The sequence below is a fragment of the Polypterus senegalus genome, chromosome 3 (genome assembly GCF_016835505.1).
Source record: "Polypterus senegalus isolate Bchr_013 chromosome 3, ASM1683550v1, whole genome shotgun sequence".
Taxonomy (NCBI): domain Eukaryota; kingdom Metazoa; phylum Chordata; class Cladistia; order Polypteriformes; family Polypteridae; genus Polypterus; species Polypterus senegalus.
The window spans coordinates 258,036,720-258,055,901 of record NC_053156.1 but is presented as its reverse complement, the minus strand read 5'-3'; the positions used below and the strand labels follow the sequence as shown (position 1 = coordinate 258,055,901).

General features: G+C 36.9%; 1 protein-coding gene across 6 annotated transcripts in view; it reads left to right on the top strand.

Moving 5' to 3' along the window:
• The window catches only part of LOC120526075 (24-hydroxycholesterol 7-alpha-hydroxylase), a 169,742-nt gene that overhangs the window by 29,270 nt on the left and 121,290 nt on the right, over nucleotides 1-19,182 (top strand). For all 6 annotated transcript variants that reach the window (XM_039748947.1, XM_039748943.1, XM_039748948.1 and 3 more), the window contains exon 6: nucleotides 16,705-16,800. In XM_039748947.1, coding sequence (XP_039604881.1) covers nucleotides 16,705-16,800 — 96 coding nt within the window. The remainder of the gene's footprint in view (nucleotides 1-16,704; nucleotides 16,801-19,182) is intronic.

Here is a 19,182-nt window from a genome sequence, read left to right as displayed (position 1 = left end):
TATAATGCACACATTTAGAGACTACTATAAATCCTTATATTCTACTGAGTTTAAAGAAGACAATACACAATCTAATGCATTTCTGGATACATTACAGATACCACAAATAGACACTTTTAGTGTGGAGGAACTGATAAACCTCTGGCTTATCAGAATTACTAGATGCTATAAAGTCACTTCAAGGCGGAAAGCAGCAGGCCCTGATGGCTACCCTGCAGAATTTTATAAGAAATTCTCCACTCAGCTAGCTCCCCTCCTATTAGCAACATTTACAGAAGCCAGAGACAATCAAACTCTTCCTCAAACTTTTCGCCAAGCATTAATCACCGTTTTCCAAAACAAAATAAGGACGTATTACAATGTGCTTCATACAGACCAATTTCACTTTGAATAATGACGTTAAAATACTCTCAAAAATCATAGCTAGAAGGATGGAGAAAGTGCTCCCTTCGGTAATATCACAAGATCAAACTGGATTTAACAAGGGTCGACACTTATCTTCAAATCTTCCACGCCTGTTTAATGTAATATACTCACCAACTAAATCAAACACCCCAGAAATATTATTATCATTGGATGCAGAAAAAGCATTTGACATGATTGAATGGAAATACCTTTTTACTACATTGGAGAAATTTGGGTTTGGCCCGAACATTTGTGCATGGATCAAATTACTGTATACCAATCCAGAAGCTTCAGTTTGTATCAACAACATTTGTTCAGACTACTTTAAACTAGAACGTGGTACCAGACAAGGATGCCCTTGTCACGCTACTGTTTGCAATTGCCATTGAACCACTGGCAATACACTGTCGAAATACTGATCAGATAAAGGGGATTATCAGAGAAGGACTGGAACAGAAAATTTCTCTATATGCAGATGATATGGTACTGTATATATCAGACCCACAAAATTCTGTGCCTGCAGTCTTAACAGCACTCACAGAATTTCAAAAGATCTCTGGTCTCAGAATTAATCTGAATAAAAGTGTACTCTTTCCAGTGAATTCTCAAGCATATAATATTAGATTAGACACCCTACCTTTTATCATTGCAGAACAGTTTAAATACCTAGGGTAAACATCACAAGTAAACATAAAGCTCTTTATCAACAAAATTTCACGTCTGCATGGAAAAAATTAAGCAAGACTTGCATAGATGGTCAACCCTTCATCTCACACTAGCTGGAAGAATTAACACTGTTAAGATGAATATTCTTCCTAAGCTCCTTTTTTATTTCAAAACATTCCAATATACATTAATAAATCATTTTTAATCAATTAGATTCAACAATAACCTCATTTATTTGGAACTCAAAACATCCACGCATCAAAGAGCGACCCTACAAAGACAAAAGGCAGAAGGTGGCATGGCTCTACCTAACTTCCAGTTTTATTACTGGGCAGCAAACATACAAGCTATAAAAACCTGGACACAAATAGAAGAACATACACAGGCTTGGTCTGCAATAGAAGTAAAATCCTGCAGTACTTCTTTATATTCCTGCTCTGTGCCCCAATAAATGCAAGTTATCGGCAATATACTAATAACCCAATTGTGGTTCATTCGGAACCATTGTAGAAAGCATTTTAAGATGGAGAAGCTTTTATCTGTGGCACCTCTGCAAGAGAACCACCTCTTTCAACCTTCAAAACATATGCAGTTTTAATATCTGGAAAAATTTGGGATTAACTTGCTTAGAGATCTTTATATAGACAATCTTTGCATCCTATGAACAATTACATTCCAAATTTAACATTCCAGCTACACATTTCTTTCACTATCTTCAAATTAGGAACTTTGTTAAACAGAACCTTCCAGATTTTCCTCATCTTGCACCCTCATCCATGCTGGAAAAATATTGCTCAATTTCAAGGACTCAGACACCATCTCTGCAATATATAAAATTATTTTACAATCCCTCCCTTTCAAAGATCCAAGAGGACACTGGGAAAAAGATCTCTCAATTAATATGTCAGAAAAGGAGTGGAAAATAGCAATGCAGAGAATTCACTCGAGCTCCATATGCGCAATGCATACAATTATTCAACTCAAAATTATATATCGAGCACATCTGTCTCACTAAAACTCTCCAAAATGTTTCCAGGGCATGATCCAACCTCTAAACGCTGCAATGAAGTCCCAGCCTCACTGGGTCACATGTTTTGGGCCTGCACCAAATTAACATCATGGACCAAAATTTTTAATTATCTTTCAGACAGCCTTGGTCTCACAATCACTCCTAACGCACTAACAGCTGTGTTTGGGGTTCTTCCAGATGGGTTTAAAGTGGAGAAGGACAAACAAACTGTGATTGCATTCACTAAACTTTTGGCACGCAGACTTATTTTGCTAAACTGGAAGAATCCTAACTCTCCTCTTTTAAGTTAGTGGGAAATCGATGTTTTATACTATTTGAAATTGGAAAAATCATATACTCAGTTAAGAGGATCTGTACAGATTTTTTTCAAAACATGGCAGGATCTAATCAGTAATATTTTAGAATAAGCTCATAAAGCACGGAGGAAGCAATTATTTCTGTATTTCTTTTTCTTCTCCATTCATCTCTATTGGCTTATCAAGCTCATCAATTTAGGTATTTTTACAAGCCTTAAGTTTTACTCTGTTGGCCATATTCTCTCTCTCAGGGGTGGGGGTTGACTTAAAATTAATAAAATAAAAAAAAGAATATGTACATCTTAAAACACTATATAAATACAGGCTCTGAAAGCGGTATTAAGGTTATCAGCTACCCAAGGATACAACTTGTAGAACACATCTTGGGCAGAGCATCTACCATCAAGAAACGTGGATCCCTATTCTATTTAAAGGGCACATAACTTATAAATACATAGATCCTGGTGTGTCCATTAGCCCAGTGCATTAATTAAATTTAATTAAGGGTTAATTTAAGACCGCATACCTATGCAGATTATACAGATAACCAGTAACAGCTCACTGCATGATAAAATGCAGTTAATACACTTGACTTGAGCATTCATAGTTTTCATACTCCTTCTTTGTACATTTAGCATTTGTTTGCTCAGAGGTTAATGTGCTTGCTGCTTCCTGAGCAGCTCTTCTTTACTACACCCTAGCGGCCTTATTCTTCTCTTCTTTTGTCAGCATCTCCTCGCGTTAAAAGTGATTAAATTAGTGTTTGTGTTGCAATTTCTTAATACATTTTCCCATTTTCCTTAATTTTTCACTTAAACTGACACTTAAGCCTTCAATCCGGTTTAAGAATAATTTAAGATATGAAGAGGTAGGGGAACTGATGACGAAGGTGGTAAGGATGAGAACAATGCCCGTACGCATGCTCTGCACGGCTGCCCTGCTGCCTGCTGCCGAGAGTTGACTCTACAATAAAATAAAAAAAATAAAATAAAAATAGGAATAACATTGGAGGTCAATCATCACCCCAAAAGTGGATAGTAGACGTCACGTAGTATATGTGTGCCAAATTTCAGAACAATAGGTCAAACGGTTTGCAAGCTACAGGTGATTTAAAATCCTAGACAGACAACGGACTGCCATGGTAGCATATTATATAAGAAGATTGCAGTCCATGGAAAAAACAATACTGGGAGCAAGTACATACATTGTAAGCATGAATGTAGACTGATTGGGATTCTAGGCATCACCACCAATGAAGTGCACAAGAGTGAGAGAAAGTGCACAAAGAGGGAGGTAATAGTGGAAGAGTGATTTAGTAATCCCCGCAAAGCCATGAAAGATTGCACTATACAGTACTTTAATTAAAAGAAAAATCTTAAAAATTCTGTCATATAGTATGCACTATTTTTTACATATACTGGTGCACAATTATGTGGATTTCCCAGGGTCCTGCAGCATAGTTAAACATAAAAGGCATCTCATACTAGACAGTGTGATATTTGCCCAGACACCACCAGTTGGAAACCACATCTTTATAAAAGTCACACGTTTATTAAACATAAATATACACAGTCCCAAACACACACAGTGTACTCAGCACTAATCACTCCTGTTTTCGGGCTTCTCTCAATGTCCTTGGCCACCACTCTCCTTCAGGGAAGCTTTGTCCTACTCCCGACTCTGGCTCCTCGAGTGTAAGAGGGCAGCCCCTTTTATTCCCGCCCAGATGTGCTCCAGGAGGTTGATGATGGCCTTCCGGCAGCACTTCCTAGTGTGGCGGAAGTGCTGCCCTTTGCCCCGGAAACACTACGGGCGTCCCTGGCAGTTTCATCCGCCATCTTGCCTGGTGTGGCGGAAGTGGCAGTTTTCCAAGTCCCACGAGGCTTACATCGCTCCCTGGCGGTGGCCACGGGTCCCAACAGGTTAGAAGCTTTTCTTTCTTCTCCCATGGTCCTCTCCTAATCCAGGGCAGTTGTCCCCTCATGAACCGGAAGCTATTAATGCCTCCTTCTGGTCCTTTCAGGCATCCCGGCCGGGTATGAACCCCAGACATCTGTGACAACAGTTACAATGATTTCAAAAAGCAAGGCAACATTTTTCTGAATTTGTAAATTTTTCCTAGCAATTTCTTTAGTTTAAAGTTAGGTTTCAAACATAAAGTTTTACACAAATTGAAAGCGAGTTTATGGATTTAAAGTTATTTTCTAACACTGTACTTGAAATTTGGCACTGTTTGCTTACTTTTACCCTGATGCCATGTTTTAATGTTGTGGCAGATGGCCAGGACACCTATGCAATGGAAGGACTGGGGGAGAGAGAGCCTATCCAGGGCATTGCCTCCCCCAGAATGATAGATGGCAGTGCCATGGGTTTGTAGCATGGAAGCTCAACCATGCTGGGGCCCGTGGCCACCACCAAGGGGTGCCTGGAAAATTGCTCAGCCCTTGGTTGCAGCACTTCGCCACACCCAGAGGTGCTTCTAGAAGAAGGTCATCAAACACCTGTAATAATTCTAGGTGCCGTATAAAAGAAGCCAACTGCCACTACTCAGGGAGCCAGAGTTGGGAGGTGGAGGACGAAGCTTGCGAGGAGGAGTGGAGGTGGATAGAAGAGAAGATAAGACAGAGAGAGAGAAGAAAGAGAGAAATGTTCTTTGTGTACTGTATTTGTGCTGTGAAGGTGGGAAACGATGGAAAGTGTTTCCTACTTGGAAAAAGAAAAAATTTGTGTGCTGAATGTATGCCTGCATCTGTCTGTGTAGGTGTTTGGGCAGCAGGAGCACCCTGTAGTGGCCACAACGAATATTGCCATTTTTGATGTCCAGTTGCTGGGATGCAGATGGGAATGTTCAGAGGCAGTTCCCCAGGAAATCACAGCAGGAGACACAATCTGTGTAACAGTTTATTAACTGATTGTTGCTGTTCAAGTTTGAGATTAATTGTGTATACTCTGTGAGAACTAACTTTATGAATTTTTAATTAAAATTTTTGGTTTAGACCCTTGTTTTGTTTGTAACTTAGTTCTCATTTTTCATTCCTTCATACGTGCTTTTTAAACAGCAACTTTAGTGTCTGAAAAGTTAAGATCTGTTAGTCAGTCCCCTAATTTATTTTGTGCAATTTTGGATGTGCTGCATTTTTGATTTTTTTGTTGTTTTTAGTATTAATTTTGTTACATTTTTGTTTTTCCATTATTGTTTCATGTGGGCTACCATTTTTTGCTTTGTTTTGTTTATAGCAACAGCACTGGTTGCTCTCTACATTATGTATAATTCACATGATATTAGACATGATCAAGCTTCCACTTTAAAACATGTTGGTGCCCACAAGGAAATATCTGAACTTTAATTTTTTTGTCAAAGGAAAGACGCTACCAGAAGAAAAACTTTTTAATGTAAGTTTCTGTTTACAATGTAAGGAAATGATTTCTGACTTGGTTTTGTTTTTGGGTCATTAGAAATTTCAATCTTTGGTAAACACCTACAGTACATGCAGTCTGATTACATTTTTGAATCACTTTTTTTTTATACTTTTGCCCGCTGCACCTAATTTAGAGTCAGGTCTTTTGGACTTGCTTTATTCAAACTCTTCAGGTGTAGTGTTCAAGGGTAATTTATACATAGAACTGTATTCATGTTTCTTATGTTAAGGATTTTATTGTCATGGTTTCAGTTTTATTTAGACTTTAACTGACAACATTTGTTTTTATTAATGTCTTGTTTATGTGATGGAGTAGTGTCACATGACTGATTCATTTGTGCTGCTAACGTCACGGGATTTGATGCTATCCCTTGGTAGATACACTATATGAATCATAAAATAACTTTGTGGTAGTTAGTTTCTATTCAGATATGCTCTAGTCTTTAGTCTTAGGTTTCTAAAGTTCTTTTTGTTTCTCAAGCATGTTTATTTGAAGACTTTTACATTTAAAAACAAAACAAATTAGTCAAGTACTACTTTTCATTGTATCCTTCAAACTTATCTAAGCATTTAAAATATTTCACTTTTACACTAAGGCATTCATATCCATTCAGAAAAAATGGCATGAAGATGCTGCAGCCACAATGTTAAAAGCTGCTCTGAAATATTAGTAGGCTTAGTGTATGTGTCCGGTCTTTCCCTGATCATGCGGTTTATACATAACAAATTGTTCCCGTCAAAAAATCTTATCTATAACTGCTATCCTACCATTATTAGAAACATTGCATCAGGCACACTGTTTTTGTGATGTGACTGCATACACTTCTACCAGTTGGTATTGAACTTTAGCTTGGGTTGCACTCCTTGAAAAAAGGTCTCACTATGCACTTAATGTTTGGAGATAGCATGATGTCTGAAAACATGATTAAACTGATGCATGCAGCAGCAGATGTTCAATCATATTCTGTGATGACCTGAAATATGTCCACATGTAATGTGTTAACAACTATCTCTATTCAGACTTTATATATTTTGCTTTTGAAATACATGTTTGGCAAAGCATGTCAACCTACTTACTCAGCAAATATTAATGGATGAATGATGTTTGTTATTAGAATTCAAGTTTGAGGCTAAAGTGTTGGACATGTATTTCGATTATTCAAACGTGCACTTTACATATTTTGCGTATTGCATTAAAAGGTCTTTATTGATATTGACAGTGATGTAATCTATAACATAACTGGTAATGTGTTGGATATCTGAACTGGCCTGTATGTTTCCATGTAGGGCATTTTAAGAAAGTTGTTGGCATCTCAAAAATGTTCAGTTCATTTCTTGATGAAAAGGTTACAAACATCTTAATTTCACTTGTATTGTATCAGTTGACCATTTCAAGTTATGTTCCTGTGTAGTTGGCACATCCAGATTTAGTTTTTGTTTTCTTAGGCACAGGTGTAATTCTCCCGTTAAAATATTAAGTATGTCACTGAAAACTTCAGCCAGTGGGTTGCTACAGGCTTTTAACACGAGCCATGAAATTCCATCCAGACTGGATGCTTTGTTGAACGTTAAGTCATTTAAGTCCTTAAGTCCTTTTTTGTCACATTCTGAAACAAAGAAAGATGAATCATGTAATGCTGCAGGTAATCTAATGTCACACTGTTTATTATTGTAATCAAAGCAGGCATGTAAGGATTCAAGTTTTTTGGATAGTGACAAGTACTGTAGATAAGATAAGATTAGTCCTGACTTTGTACTTCATAAACATCTCTTTAACCTGCCAATGTCTGTGCGCAATATCAGAATTGGAATCAGAATAACATTTATTGGCCAAGTATGCATGCATAGAAGGAATTTGACTCCAGTTTTGATGACTCTCAAGTATAAGTTACATAATTGACATACACACACCTGAGATAAAAAAAAAACAAGACAGAGAATGTACACCTATACCTGTATATGCAAACAATGTGCAGAGTGCAACTTAGTGCAAGAAAAGCTGAAATAAAAACTGAAAAACAAGTATTAACAATATGTACACAACATTGCAAGACACCAGGAGGCCTGGGGATAGGGTGTGCAGCCTGATTAAGCTGAATTAACCATTTGTGATGGTCTGTGGGGAAAAAAAAAACTGTTCTTATATCTACTTGTTTTGACATAAATTAATGTATCATGCCTGGCTGATGGAAGAAGTTCAAAAAGATTTCTGCCAGGATATGAAAGGTTAGTGATGATTTTCTCTGTCAGTTTCATGACTCTGGAATAGTGCAGGTCCTGTAAGATGGGCTGAATGGCACAAGTGATATTTTCGTCAGACCTGGCTATTCATTATAGCCAGTTTTTGTCAAGTTTAGTCACTGATCTATGCCACACTTTTAACAATGAGCTTAGAAAAGATTCAATGATTGCTGTGTAGAACTAATTCAGCAGCTCCTGTGGAATGGTGAACTTTCTCAGCTGGCAGGAAGTACATTCGCTGTTGTGCTATTTATTTTCATCATTTTATTTTTTTCATCATGAACCCTACATTGGTCTTCCATTTGAAGTCCTGGTAGTTATGGATCCCAGAAACATGACGGTTTCCACAACTGTCACAGAAAGTATTAAGTATGGAGAGGGGAGATAATATTATGGGACCTCTCCTATAGTCCACTGTCATCTCCACAGTTTTGAGAATGTTTAATCAGCTGCAAAGCCCCATGTCTGCATGCAGATACATCACCATTCCTGATGAGCCCAATGATGGTTGTGTCATCAATAGCTAGATATGAGTTTCTTCTGTTTCACCCTCTGTTTCCTATGGGTCAGGAAATCAGTGATCCAATTGACAGGAGGAAGGCAGGGACAGAAAGCTGGGTGAGTTTCGAGTTGTGGGGTTTTGTGATTATTGTATTGAATATAGAAATGTAGTCCACAAACTGAATCCATATGTCCCTGGGTTGTCAAGGTGTTACACGATGTAGTCCAGACCCGTGTTGACTGCATCATTCTGAAGAGGATCCAGTCTTTCAAAGGTCTTCATGACCACAGATGTCAGAGCTACAGGCTTGTAGTCATTCAGTCTTGTTATAATGGATTTTTTGGGGACTGGTATGATTGTTGGTTGTTCGAAGCACAATGGAACTTCACACCGCATTAATTATTTATTACAAATTGTTAGTAGAGACAAGGTCCAGCTGATCAGCACACATTTTTAAGCTAGAGGGTGAGTCCCCATCTGGACCTATTGCTTTCTTTGGGTGCTGTCTTTTGAAGAGCCAACATACATCCTCTACAGAGATATTTAATGCAGTTTGAATGGGAGAATGTATGCCAGGGTGGAGGAGCTGCATAAGTCTCTACACTGAGAGAGCGGGAGATAATGTCTTTTGTATTCTGGGACTTATCAAATCAGCAGTAAAAGGCATTCAAATCATTAGCCAACTGGTAATTTGCTGCAAAATGGGGAGATGGATCCCTGTAATTTTCAATATTAGTCCCTTCCACACCGATGCAGGGTCATTAGCTAGAAAACTGATCTTTAATTTTTTCAGAGGAACTCTTTTTAGCGCATCTGATTTCTTTTGTTAGTTAGTTCCTTGCCTGTCTAAACAGTGTTCTGTCCCCACTTCTATAGGTAGCTCTAACACTAATGGCACTGCTATGTATATACTTACATGCAATTTTTGTGGACAATTTATGTTCCACATATGGTATATGTGTTGAACATGATGGTGAACAGGTTGAGACATTCCTGTAAATCATCTTGCACATATGAAGTATGTTTTGTGAATAAACTGTTTCTGCCATTCAAATGTTAACATCATTTTTACTCACCCTGTATATTACTGATTACCTTCAGCGAACTTCTGATGTCACCAGTGATCCATGGTATCCTGCTAAATTGGCCCTAGTGGTTGTTTGTTCACCCTGTAATGGACTGGTGTTCTGTCCAGGGTTTGTTCCTGCCTTGAACCCTATGCATGCTGAGATAGAATCCATGTTCCCTGTAACTCTGCCATGGATAAGTGAGATCAAAGATTGATGAATGGATAAATGGAAGATGTAGATCATTTTTGTAGACACACAGTTGTCCACACACATTTTGATGAATCTTGTAGAGATTTTATGCATACTCACCCAGAGTCTCTGAACATGTCCTAGTTTACACAATCAAAGCAGTCCTGTAGTTTTTCCTGCTGTTTGTTTTGTCTGGCACTGAGCTTCTATTCTTGCCAGCTCCTCACAATTTAATTTCTGCTTTAAAATGTTGTTATGGAAAAAAAACTTACCTCTGTATTCAAATAAATCATTAATAGAGAAAATGCAGAAAATATTCTTTATTTGCACATAGATATGCACAATCATTAATACAATTCATTCCTTTTTATACTTCTCTATTTTCATTACCTTATCTAATACATCACATCATCCGACTCTTAATATGCAGAATTTTATCATCTTAGCTAATCAACTACAGCCACCAGTAACTTTGTATACATGTGAATTCTTAAATTATTCTGAACATCGCTTCATTAATAGGGGTATCTTCTAGGATTTCCCATTGATCTTATCTCCGCTTCATAATAGGGGCGTTTGGGCTTTCTCACTAGTTTGTTCTCACTTTTAAAGGGGGTGTTCATTACACGTCTGTTTCATTTTAACCTTAATAACAATCTTGGTGCCTCCTCTAGATGAGGCAAAAACCTCACAAGCCCAAGCTTTAAGCAACATTTAGTTAACCCTTTAGTTACCTTCAGTCCTTTTCCTTATGCTTTTAATAATCTATTGTTACAACTTAACTTAAGTATATGCTTATATTAAATTGTAAAAATTAAGTATTGATTAAAAATATTTCATTAAAAATTCTATATAAGCTGACTACAGAAGCACTGACTGGCGATTGGACCATCCAAGGTGAAGATGCACTAGCAAGCAGTAAGTGTCTTTTATCTAGGTGTATTAGTGATGGAGAGTATGAGCACTGTTAAAAAAATAAAATCCATCAGAATGCAAATATTAGTATTCTGTAATAATGTTGCACAAATCGTTCAGTGCATTGTTTGCATTAGCTTCCAAAGAAATGTGAACAGCAATCTTAAAAACACCAGAGAACTGCTTTGGAAGATAAAATGAATGCTTTGTACCACTGCACCACCATAAAACTTTTCATAGTATTAAAAAAGTGACTCAAATAATATTTACCTTTGGGAAAGTTAAGTGGTATTAAAAAATTATTATGTGCTGTCTGTTTTTTGTGTTCATATTAAAGAGAAAACTACTACATATTTCAAAATCATTTTTAGAAGATTTTTCACATCAAATGTGCATTAGATTTGGTTTTGTTTTGCCTTTTTACTTCTTCATTGCAAAACCAAAATGCCATAACCCTTTCCTAACCATTTAGCTGAAATAATCCTGCAATACTGTACAAGGTTTGTTCTGTCCATTTCAGGTCATTTTACAGGGCTTAACATTAATCATACAAAAACAAATGAATTAATTCAGTATAAAGTTAAAGCTAAACATTCAACCTTTATTCAATAAAGTACAATATCCCAAAGTAGTTTATAAATCCAGTGCCACAGCACAATTGTTTATAGATATTTTTTTACAGCTGGAGCATAATCATGCTAATAATTGGTTTGTTTAAGGTCTCTGAGCTGGAGGCAAGAATTGAACCACCAACCTTGTGGGATAAAGTGTAATGTTTTAGCAACTAAAACACAATTATTCCCTTATGCAAAGCTGTCAGATAACTGATATAAGCCTTCTCTGTATTACAGTATCAAACTGGTTCTTGGCAAACAACATTCATTTAGTATTTTGTTGCTAGCCTTCTAAAATTGTCCTCTATTATTTGTTCGTTAAGCACCTTTGTATCTTACCAATGTGAAATGCAAATGGCAGTTGCTTTGCCTGCCTAAGGTAAAGTCATCCTGATGGAGGATCGCAGGAATCATTGGAAAGAGGGGTCCTTTCATCGGATTAGTGCTAGTTCAGCTGTGGAATGGCCAAATGGGGGAGACAGCTTGATGGATGAGGTCTCCAAATCCAAATCATATTATGTTATATCATCTACTGTTAAATTCTACTCTGTACTTCTAAAGTTTTTGCTTCTATACTGTATCGAGGATTTGTTCTGTTCTGTGTATTGTACTGTATTGTATTTACCTCCTTCTTTTTGACACCCATTGCACGCCCAACCTACCTGGAAAGGGGTCTCTCTTTGAACTACCTTTCCCAAGGTTTCTTCCATTTTTTCCCTAGAAGGGTTTTTTTGGGAGTTTTTTCTTGTCTTCTTAGAGAGTCAAGGCTGGGAAGCTGTCAAGAGGCAGGGCCTGTTAAAGCCCATTGCGGCACTTCTTGTGTGATTTTGGGCTATACAAAAAATAAATTGTATTGTATTGTAAATGTTGAGGAGCATGTTTATATATTTTAATGTCACATTGTGCTTTTTAAAATTCTCATCTTTGTCTTATTTCTATAAAATAATTCTTTAGAAGGTGTTGTTATAATTGGTATGCAGTCTGAGAAATATGTATTGTGTAGGATATTTCCTTTTACTACAGAAGCGTTTGTAATCATAATGTCACAAGCTTTTCTCACTTTTTTAAAATAAAACAAAATGAGATTAATTTGCTTGTTATTTAACATTTAGTTACAGAAGCATTTCTGTATAAAAACATTTGAAGAACTCCCCCCTACTTTATTTTGGGTAGACATCCTGTATTTGAGATACCGTGTATACTCGCATATATATCGGGTCTTGAAACCCGAAAAACTGATCATGACATCAGACCCCAACTTATACAAAATTTGACATGCATATTTAGGGTTTTGAAAGAAAAACTTTTGTGAATTTTGACTTTAATCCTAAGTAGGAGCTTTGAACTGTTAAAGTTCAAATTTTTCAAATGTAGCAGTCACAGCAGCTAAACACAAATTACAGTATAAATAACATTTGATAAAATTGTATGCATTTATTAAATTACCAGTGTGTATTGTTTTGAGGCAGGTACTTCATTTTTTTGTTCAAAAGAGTTTTCCTACTTTGACTCCTGTTTGAGTTAATGGTCTCAGTATCAAGACTATCCCATTTACTTATGGAAGGCATGGGTTTCTATACTTTATCTTCTAATTTTAACATCTTAAATGAAACAAACCATTAGTAAATGAATTAATACAAAATTCACACAGTTAAAGGTGAACCGATTTAAGTTAATTAAATTTGTAGGCTAAAAAAACTCAAAATATTTTATATTTTTAGTTACATGAAATGCAAAAACATATTAAATAGATTTGCCTTTAAAGTGAAATAAAAAAAAAACTGTTTAATAACATGTTATATTTGGTTTAAAGAATGGATTGGGTAAAGATTTTATTTTAACTATGAGAAGCAAAATCCTGCCTTTTTTTACCTAGAACATGTGTTATCTGTTAATTTCTTTAAGGGTTCATATTGCACTGTATTAATATTCTTACAGACTTGCATGCATGTTGCTAAGGTAGGTACTGATGCAGTTTGGGGAAATAAATCTCCGTCTGACGTATGTGTTCACACGTCTCCCATTATTCCCGAGTAAAAGCTGGAGCTGAAAACATAACATCTGAAACAAGGCCTTGAAGCTGCCAACTGGGATTAGTCATCCTCAATCCCTTCACTGAAACTTTACTTACACATTGCTGTCAAACCAAAGTTCTAGTAAAAAATATCTAAAGAAATGCACAAGTGATGCGAATGTTTTAAATAAAGCAGGGCAAAGATGACAAGATTTTTTTCCTAAGATTGGAAAACATATTCTTAGATAATTAAATATAATATTCTGTTAGATGAAGCAGGTAAATAACCCATGCATATACTGTATCTTTAGGTAAAAGTTTTGTCTTTAAAGACTATTTATTTTTATTTAGTTCATTAGTTTTTAGTAGTCTGTTCCATTTGCTATAAAATAATTATTATTACTGTATTTACAGATACACTTGGCTTGTTACACTTTTCTGAGTGATTTTGTTTTCTGTTTATGAATTTCTTAAAGGCTTTGACAAGTACATGCAAAAATACTGTACCTACATATATACATTTTAGTATCCATCCATAAATCTATTATTTTTTAATTGTTTTCCCAGTTTAAGGCTGTACATAGCAGTTGAAATATTATTAGCAAATCAGGTCAGTTAATAGTGATAGAATGTCATCCTAGCCTTGGATGTTAAGTCTGATTTTCCTGCATTCTTTCATTTTCTCAATGAATGTTATCATATCATCTAATAACGGAGACCTTGAGAAACCATATATTATACAAATGTATTACTTACAGTAGTCCATGTATTATATGTATATATGTTCCATATATGTATTAAGGAAAGTTATACAACTTCAGTATGTGAAAAAAAAATTGTATTTCGGACTGAAGTGATCACTTCACATTTGCTACAAAAATATTTGCTACAAAATTTCAAAATATATAGTAACATTTATAAAACAACTGTGAAATATCCACATATTAAGAGTAAATATAGAGCTAAATTAATTCAGTCAGCATCCTTTAAATTTTGAATATTACCTTCCTTTTCTGTGTTTTGACTTGACCAGAAGTGTTTCCTTTTGTGATTGCTTTTCTGTTTATTAGATGGTTAATTTTTGGAATGTATCTCGTTCCTACTTCTAATTGTTGTTTATAACTATACTTGTCAGCCTATTTGTGTTCTGGTATATCTTAATAGAAAAAGTAAGAAACCCTGATACCAGGAATAAACCATACTAATGAACAGCACAGTCTTTCTCATTAGCAGACATACAGTGAGAAAAGGTGAATTAAATAAACATCTTGCAGAGAAGTTTGAAATGGATGATTATAGTGAACTGATGTGACAACAAGATAAACACTGTTTTGATTTGATGGTCTTGGTATCTGTTAAATCCTATTTTGCCCATGATTTGTATTTTTGTTTTCATTTTGATTATACGGTATTATTCTTTTGAATTGATACTTATAATATGTATGCGCTGCCATTTTGTATTGTGTTTTTGATTGTAGGCAATGGCACCCTATGCTACATAGGTTGTGGGAAGCTGTGATGTTTGACATTATTGGGCCAACAATATGCTGGTGCACTATCATAACCATCCAAGCTTTTGGATTATGAGAGAAAATGTTTCTGTATTCCATTAGAGATAAAAATCACTTTGAGAAGTCAGGACTTTCAGATATTCTTTGACTTTAGTTTCTGGTTAATGTGTTAGGCTTTCGTGTTATTGCTTTTGTTGTTACTGACTTGCTATTCTCTCTTTTATCACCTTGCCCTTGCACCTTTATTGCCTTTTGCCCTCTCATGTTTTCAGTTTCTCTTTTTTTGTACTATTAAACGTTGTTTGAACCTGTGCCTTAAGATATGCTAATTTATTGTGACAGTTAATATATTAAAACATATTGCTTATGATAAAAATATGAAAATAAAACTATACCCAAGCTAGCAATCTGCAGTTTTTTGTTTTTTTTTTCTAGGAAGGCAAAAGTTCACAGATGATGTGGAGGAAACTTACACCACAAAAACCAGTACATGTGCCATATCATATAAGTCTGGAGAAGGCTGCTGCTTTCACATAGCTACAGTATTCCTGTTTGCAATCGTTTGCTCAAAACAGGGCTGTGATGTAAAGTCCTATTGTGCTATTTAACTTTTACTCTACTTCATTGCCATGAATATTGGAGGTTTTGTGCAAGGTTTACTGGAAAGTTTAGCGCTGCTTATTAGACCGCACCTCTGTGGCTATATATACTGTATATTTTCATTAATGCACTTTTTTCTGTTTGGAACAGTGGCAATGTGGTAAATGCTGCTGTCTCATGGATCCAGTATGTAGGATTTCAATCCATGCTCTGTTGTTTGCTGTGTAGAGTTTACACTTTGTTGCCTTGTCTGTGTGAGTGTTACTCCCATATTCCCAAAAACATGCAGGTTAGATCAACTGGCAACTCTAAATTGTTCCAGTGGATGTGTATGAGAGCAGGCTGGTGCCCAGACCAAGGATATTGTTTTCTTTACCTCTGGTGGTGCCAGGATAGCATTTGACCTCCCAACCTTTAACTGGACTAACAGGGCTGGATAATGTTTTGTATAGTTTTTGTGCACTTGATTCGGTCACCTAGCAGGCAACAAACTTGTTAAGATAGTAGGATATTTTAGTATGTTTTTTTCTCAACCATAGTTTTTATATCTGTCACTTTTAGCACATTCAGGTACATAATTCCTAAATAGTTAAATGTTTTAAAAAAGTAGTCAATATTACAGATATGAATTTTGAAAAATCTCTGGAAACTAGTTTTTGACCTTTAAATATACTTTTTCTTGTGATTTCTGAATCTGTTGTGCTTAAAAATCCTTTTATGCTAGAAATGACATAAAGAAATTTGGAAACTAGCAAATTAAAAATGTCATCTTAGAAAATTCTATTACACCCAGTACTACTGAATATACATGTCATGTAATTTTCTAACCTTAATAATTCAGACCAGGGTTGTGGTAAAGTGAAGGATGCCAGTGTAGGGGATGGGGGAGGAGTTTGGTTTGGAGGGCTGAAGCCTGACTCAGCTAGTATAGAGCGTAAGGCAGGATCAAACGCTGGACAGGGTGCCAGTCCATCGCAGGTTGAACACTCACACACACACACACACACACACACACACACACAAGTAGTAAACTGGAGATAAAATCACCACTACATACTACAAGAAATACAAAAGCCTGAATTTTGTTTGAATCAGAGAGCATGTAATTGAAAATATATTAAATAAATAACTGTTTTCTCTTACTTTAGACAACCTATTACAAATTACTCGTGTCTTATCTCACAGCAAATTTTCTGGATTGATAGTAATTGTTCTAAATCTTTATTCCACAGACATTGCTACACCACCTTATGCTGAATATCACGGATAAATTTGTCTCAAATTATGGGCTCCTCATGGTCTGGGCTTCATTAGCAAATGCTATACCTGTAAGTTTATTTCTGGATTAAATTTTGGTGACCATTCATGATGGAATGTGATTTTTTTCTCCACTTTCAGAACAAAGAAAATTCAGTGACATTAGCCTAATAAAATCAAATGATGTAGACATTTGTACATGACATGTATTGCTATGTTTTGGATTTTGCAAATATGTGCTGCTTTTAGGATTTATCATTATATTTTCAAAAATGTATTCTGTAATTGCTTATAGGACAGTATGGTGGTGCGTTTTTATTTTGCACTGCTTACTCACAATTCTGGCATCCTACATTTGAATCCAGTTCTGTTTGTGCATGTGTAGGGTTTTATCTGGATATTCCAGTTTTACTTTAACATTCTAAGAAGCTGCTAGATAGATGATTAATCTTGGGGGCTTATACAAGTAGTGGGCCAAGTGAGAGACTAGTGAAATGTCCAGGGCTGCTTTCTGACTTGCACCTGGTCATGCTGGGAAAAGTAACAGTGCCTCACTACCCTGAATTTGGTTTAATGCCAGTTTTGATACTGTTAGTTGCTTGCTGTCGTTGTTGCTTTTTCTTCTTCTTCTTTCGGCTGCACCCGTTTAGTGGTTACTGCAGCAGATCTTCTTGTTCTATACCTTCCTGTCCTCTACATCTTGCTCTGTCACACCCATCACCTGCATGTCCTCTCTCATCACATCCATAAACCTTCTCTTAGGCCTTCCTCTTGACTGGTAGCTCTATTTTTAACATCCTTTTCCCAATATACCCATCATCTCTCCTCTGCACATGTCCAAACCAACGCAATCTTGCCTCTCTGCCTCCCAACTGTCCTTCCTTAGCTGACCCTCTAATGTACTCATTTCTAATCCTGTTCATCCTCGTCACACCCAATGCAAATCTTAGCATCTTTAACTCAGCCACCTCCAGCTCTGTCTCCTGCTTTCTGGTCAGTGCCACCATCTTCAACACATATGACATAGCTGGTCTTACTACCATCCTGTAGATCTTCCCTTTCACTTTTGCTGATACCCGTCTGTCACAAATTACTCCTGACACTCTTCTCCACCCATTCCACCCTGTCTGTACTCTCATTTCACCTCTCTTCCACAATCCCTGTTACTCTGTACTGTTGATCCCAAGTATTTAAACTCATCCATCTTCCCCAACTCCCTGCATCCTCACCATTCCTCTGACCTCCCTCTCATTCACAAACATGTATTCTGTCTTGTTTCTACTGACCTTCATTCCTTTCCTCTTTATAGCATATCTCCACCTCTCCAGGGTCTGCTCAACCTGCTCCCTACTCTTGCTACAGATCACAATGTCATCAGCAAACATCACAGTCCAAGGGGACTCTTGTCTAACCTCATCTGTCAACCTCTCCATCGCAAATAAGAAAGGGCTCGTAGCTGATCCCTGATGTGATCCCATGTCTACAATGAATCCATCTGTCACTCCTATTGCAGACCTGTACAACTCTTACATACTTCTCTGCCACTCCCGACTTCCTCATACAATACCATAACTCCTCTCGAGGCACCTTGTTATATTCTTTCTCCGGGTCCACAAAGACACAATGCAGCTTCTTCTGGCCTTCTGTATACTTCTCCATCAACACCCTCAGAGCAAACATTGCGTCTGTGCTCTTTCTTGGCATGAATTCATACTGCTGCTCACGAATCATCACCTCACTTCTTAATCTAACATCCATTACTCTTACCCATAACTTCATGCCGTGGCTCATCAGTTTTATCCCCCTGTAGTTACTACAGCTCTGCACATCCCCCTTATTCTTAAAAATGAGTACCCATACACTTCTTCTCCACTTCTCAGGCATCCTCTCACTTTCCAAGATTCCATTAAAAAATCTGGCTAAAATGTCCACTGCCATCTCTCCTAAACACCTCCATGCTTCCACATGTATGTCATCTAGACCAACGGCCTTTCCATTATTTATTCTCTTCATAGCTATCCTTACTTCCTCCTTGGTAATCCCTTGCATGTTTGTTTCATTATCTGCACATCATCCAACTTTCTCTCTCTCATTCTTTTCATTTATCAGCCTCTTGAAGCATTCTTTCCTTCTTCTCAACACACCCTCCTCACTTGTGAGCATGTTTCCATCTTTATCCTTTATGACCCTACCCTGCTGCACATTTTTCCCAGCTTGGTCCCTCTGCCTAGCCAATCGGTATAGGTCCTTTTCTCCCTCCTTAGGGCTCATTTATACTTCACGCTCAGAACGCGTACGCGCCCTCATCATGGCTGCCACGCGTTCCCAGCGTTCATTTCACGCGTCCTCTGAGCAGGTCCTCAGAAATTAACGCGCGCGCGCGAGTTGCAGTACCAGCAAAAAGTCGGGGCGCAGTGTGCTAAAAGTCGGAACGTGACGTCAGAGTCTCTGTT